This window comes from Pinus tabuliformis, chromosome J, assembly GCF_031772625.1.
Source record: "Pinus tabuliformis cultivar Carrire ecotype Pingquan chromosome J, CPIR1, whole genome shotgun sequence".
In the NCBI taxonomy this organism is placed as follows: Eukaryota; Viridiplantae; Streptophyta; class Pinopsida; order Pinales; family Pinaceae; genus Pinus; species Pinus tabuliformis.
The window spans coordinates 1,593,300,878-1,593,305,163 of record NC_142295.1 but is presented as its reverse complement, the minus strand read 5'-3'; the positions used below and the strand labels follow the sequence as shown (position 1 = coordinate 1,593,305,163).

At 39.7% G+C, this 4,286-nt stretch overlaps 1 protein-coding gene across 1 annotated transcript; it reads right to left on the bottom strand.

Annotated features, from left to right (window-relative positions):
- Positions 1 to 760: 760 nt before the first annotated feature.
- On the bottom strand, positions 761 to 3,216 carry LOC149233568 (putative pectate lyase 18). The gene is made up of 4 exons (XM_089376764.1): positions 2,662 to 3,216; positions 1,910 to 2,552; positions 1,543 to 1,646; positions 761 to 1,450 (listed from the first exon to the last, which is right to left on the bottom strand). Exons 1-4 carry the CDS (start codon positions 2,841 to 2,843, stop codon positions 1,090 to 1,092), a joined length of 1,290 nt encoding a protein of 429 aa, XP_089232890.1. The 5' UTR covers positions 2,844 to 3,216; the 3' UTR covers positions 761 to 1,089.
- Positions 3,217 to 4,286: the final 1,070 nt, after the last annotated feature.

Below are 4,286 nucleotides of genomic sequence, written 5' to 3'. Positions count from 1 at the left end.
GTTATGCCCCATGCATTAGCAGAAGAGTTTTCCCATATATAAAGGAAGCTAAAAAAGCAACAAGTTTTATGGAGGAGATCCAATAAATATTCTGATGGTTCCATGGGATATTATGAAAGGATAATCCTAAGTAGAAACAACATCATGAATAGCATCGATTGTAAGCAACCAGTTTTATGGAGGGGATCCAAAAAAATATTCTGGTGGTTCCATAATATATGGTATATATTTTAACATATAAAGTTTGGAGGGTTAGCTTAATTGCGCAAGCTCTTCTACTTCATTTAACATAGATCAAAGTCTCGTTATTAAAACACCTCGCTAGGAGAAGGTCTCACTTTCTCCTCTTTCTTAGGCTCTGATAAGTTTGGCCAAAGAATGTGATCACTTCAAATGAATATTCCCTATTCTCGGAAAGAAACTTAAATCCATCGCGAAGAGTGCGCTGGAGTTGATATTTAGGAAAGCCTGTTAAACGTTTCGATTTTCTTTCTTGGTACATTTTATTCTGATAATTAAATTTGCAGCATACTTTAATTTCACCACCTTTATCACTGAAAGATGCGTTGTAACATACTTTAATCTCACAACTTTTATTTAGGAAAGATGTGTTGGGATGCGTGTATGAATTTCTAAGTGAGTGTTAACTGGACATGTGGAATTGGATTCGATGGATTGATCCATGTTTAATTATCCAAAATCAGAGTTTAACACTGAACACATTCAAGTAACGCATTCCCTGATTGCCAAAACAGAAAAATGGCGAGAAAATAGGAGGAATTTGGTATTAGAAAAAGTTCAGACTACAACCTATCCACCACAATCACAAAATAAAATACAACAGCGACCGCAACGGATCTCCGCTTGTCTGTGCTGCCGCTAAAAAATTGCATTCCCAGATGAAAAGCTTGAGTTGGAGTTTATTGATGGTATCTATCTGCAACACCCCGCATGCCGAGGTTGCTAAACAAAATGTGGAGGCGCTAATCATCGAATCAACTGCCGCTCTCCAAACAATACAAAACAGAATAATCATCTATCTATAAAACACAAAGAATTTTGAAAACGCCCAAAACACCAGCCATGGCATTAGCAGCGAGCTCCTGTCCTGCAGTGGAGAACGCCTGCATCCTGAGTGAGCGGCCCGACATGGATGGCAGCTCTCGCTGCCATACTCGATGCTTTTGCGTACGCCGAAGACGCCACTGCTCCGGATGGCGTGAAATACGCACCGTTTAGCATCAGATCTCCGTCCGATCTCCAGTTCCACTCTTTCCATTCGTCCTTGTTCTGGTTTACCCGTTTTGTCACCTCTTTAGCCCAGCGATTTGCAGGTGCAATGAATCTATTGCCTTGACTGTTGATTGTGGGGTTTGCACTGCCCCCAATTGCGTACATTTCCCAGTGAGTGTAGTCATTGTTCACCACATGGAAGTATCCATGCCTGCACCTGCATTCATTTATCCTTTCATAAGTCCCCATTTCTTGATAACACCACTGCTACAAGTCTTGAATATTGGAGCGAAAGCAGGACCTATTTACCTTGGCATTCGTTGTATAAGACCTTCGCCAAAACGGTTGAATGCAATAGTCACCTGCATTTTGACGTCGGGAGTGTAGCTATCACGATGACCCAACAACATCACCTGCAATGCTCACAAAAACAGAGCAAGTGTTATCATTTCTTCATAATATTTTAATGGGAGTTGGATCAAAGTGAAATCAAACTTTTTGACAAATATAAACCAAACTTTCTGTTCTTTGGGTTCAACTGCAGTCTGCTTCAAACTTATACAGACTCCTAATTTTGAGTTCCTCAATGTAACTAAACTTTCTCTTCTTGGGGCTCAACTGCAACCTACTTCAAGCTTATACAGATTCCTAATTTTGAATTCTTGAATGTAACTACCTCATTGTGATGACTGAAATAGCTGTTTGAGATGGTAATAGCAGTGGATCCCATGATGGCATCAATGAGACCGTCTGCACAGTTGGACAAGGAGACATGGTCCACCCAAACGTGGCTTCCTCCGAAGATGGAGATCCCATCTCCATCGCACATAGTTCTCCATCCGAAATGCGTGGGAGAGTCCCTCACCATAGCATTTCCTGCAGGCTTACAGTCGTGAACGTGAATGCCATGGATGATAATGTTACGCACACGCTGAATGGTGATACAGGGCCCGTATGCAATGTGGACATCGACACCCCTTCCGTCGATTGTCTTGAAACTGTTCATAATCAGCTCCTCCTTGAGCTGGATGACCATGTCTCTCTGGAAAATAATCCACAGGGGCTCTGTCTGAATCACCGCATGACGCAGGGTGCCCGGCCGAGGATTTACCGCATCATAATCATGATGATCCGTTACCACGTAAATTTTCCCTTTTTTGCCTCCCTTGGCATGCCTGCCGAATCCAATGGCGCAGTCTGCCAGGCGTTTTCTGTGGTGTTGCCAATTGGGATCGCAACGCCAGCAATCATCAATGGGGTTACCAGTTCCGCAGGACAGATAACCCAGCTCTCGCCTCCTCGTGCTGTTATCAATGCTCCTGGAATAACAGAAAGAATTCAAATTTCACACCCAATCCAGAAAAAATTCGTAATCAAATGCGCTTAACATATCATAACAAACTTGATGTAGTTGAATGTTTAATTTACCTTTGAACCATCTGCACTATGCTGTCTGGATCTTTTTCCACAGCAGGGGTATTGCCATTGGTTGGCTCTGCTTCTCTTGAATTTTCTGCAACCAGATTTCCAAAAGGATTTGGTGCCACCCCACCATGGACACAGAGGATTTCGATCAAGAACACGCAGGTCAAAATACTCTGATTCTTCATCTTAGTACCCAGCACTCACTAGTTCTCACAAATCTACAGCCAGTTCTTCAAAAGTGAAGAATAATAGAAAATCTTGTGTGAAGGAAAAGGCGATGCTGCAGTTCTAAACTCTCCCATAACATGAAACGCAGTAGAAAATATGAAAACGAGAAGAAAAAGCTAGCATTCAAAGCAATAGCTACAGCAAGAAGAAGAGCGTGGAAATGAGGAGAGACTCGAGAGCATGGCCAACATTAGTGGTAATTGCCTCTGCTCTCTCTCTCACTCTGATGCAACATTGGAATGACAAGCCTTCCTTCTTATAGATTTGGCCATTGGTAGACGTGCAGTATGTGAAGCTCAGTCTATTGTCATTGATTGTCCATCCATCCATAAGAAAGAATAAAAGTACATTATACAGAGGGCAGACTGTCCCCATAACAATGGCAACTTCTTCTGCCTATTGACTCATTAAGGGAAAAAAATCATCTACCTAGGCAACTGCAACTGTCAGATACTTCCACTTTTTGTAGTGGAAAAAAAGTAATTTACTCTACGAACCCTATGAACACCTATTAAATACCAAAGTTTATAGTGTTGTGAAGTATTTAACCACGGTGGACAGCAGTTGTCACACCCCAATTATCAACTGTACCCTAAGGCGTGTAAGTGCAGCAGCACAGTACAAGCCCTAACTAACCAAACAAAATCATCCAAATATGAAACTTCAATAAGCAAAATCATCAAGTAATGAAGGCTACCAATGTGCAGTTGGCATTATTATCGTCTGGTGTAGAGTGCAAGAGAGACTTTAGCTTTAGAAATGTGAGTTGGATTCTTCGCGAGAAATGCATTTTCTATTGGGATCCTTTCTCTAAGCCAAAAGGACAATATTATTCGCTTAAATGTCTCCTCTGCACAATCATGAAGCATATTCGAATTAACGTGCCCAAGTGAGATTTAGTATTTATGTTGTCGTTCCGCTAATTCTATCAACTTTCGTTATCTAATCTCTCTTTGATTATAATGGCCGAAGATTTCTTATTTGGTTGGTAGATTATTATTTTTTTTTTAAATTGAGAGTTTAGATCGATTATCAAAAGAATATGTTTAGCATATGTTTAGTATTAATGTTTATTAATCGGTGTAGTGTATTGAAGAAATGTTAGGTTGCATTGACTTTTAATAAATTTACAAAATTAGATTAGTGTCATGGGGGTTAGCACACCAATTTTTAAAGAATTTGAGATTATTCTAATTCTAATAAATTTTTGGATGATAAATTTTTCATTATTATTTATAACATTCATTTACATATTAGAAAATTTGATTTAGCAAAATAGTCCATTACTTTCAATAAATTTAAAATATTAGATTTGTGTCATGTGACTCCCACCCACCAAATTCCTAAAAATTTGAGATTAATCCAATTTTAATAAGTTCATCCATGATTAATTTTTCATT

Bases quoted from the DNA above. Each gene is read 5' to 3' on its own strand.
- LOC149233568 (XM_089376764.1), bottom strand. From the start codon at position 2,843: ATGAAGAATCAGAGTATTTTGACCTGCGTGTTCTTGATCGAAATCCTC. The intron at 2,553-2,661 runs GTAAATTAAACA...CTGTTATTCCAG, and splicing joins ATAGTGCAGATGGTTCAAAG to GAGCATTGATAACAGCACGA. The intron at 1,647-1,909 runs GTAGTTACATTC...TGAGCATTGCAG, and splicing joins ATTTCAGTCATCACAATGAG to GTGATGTTGTTGGGTCATCG.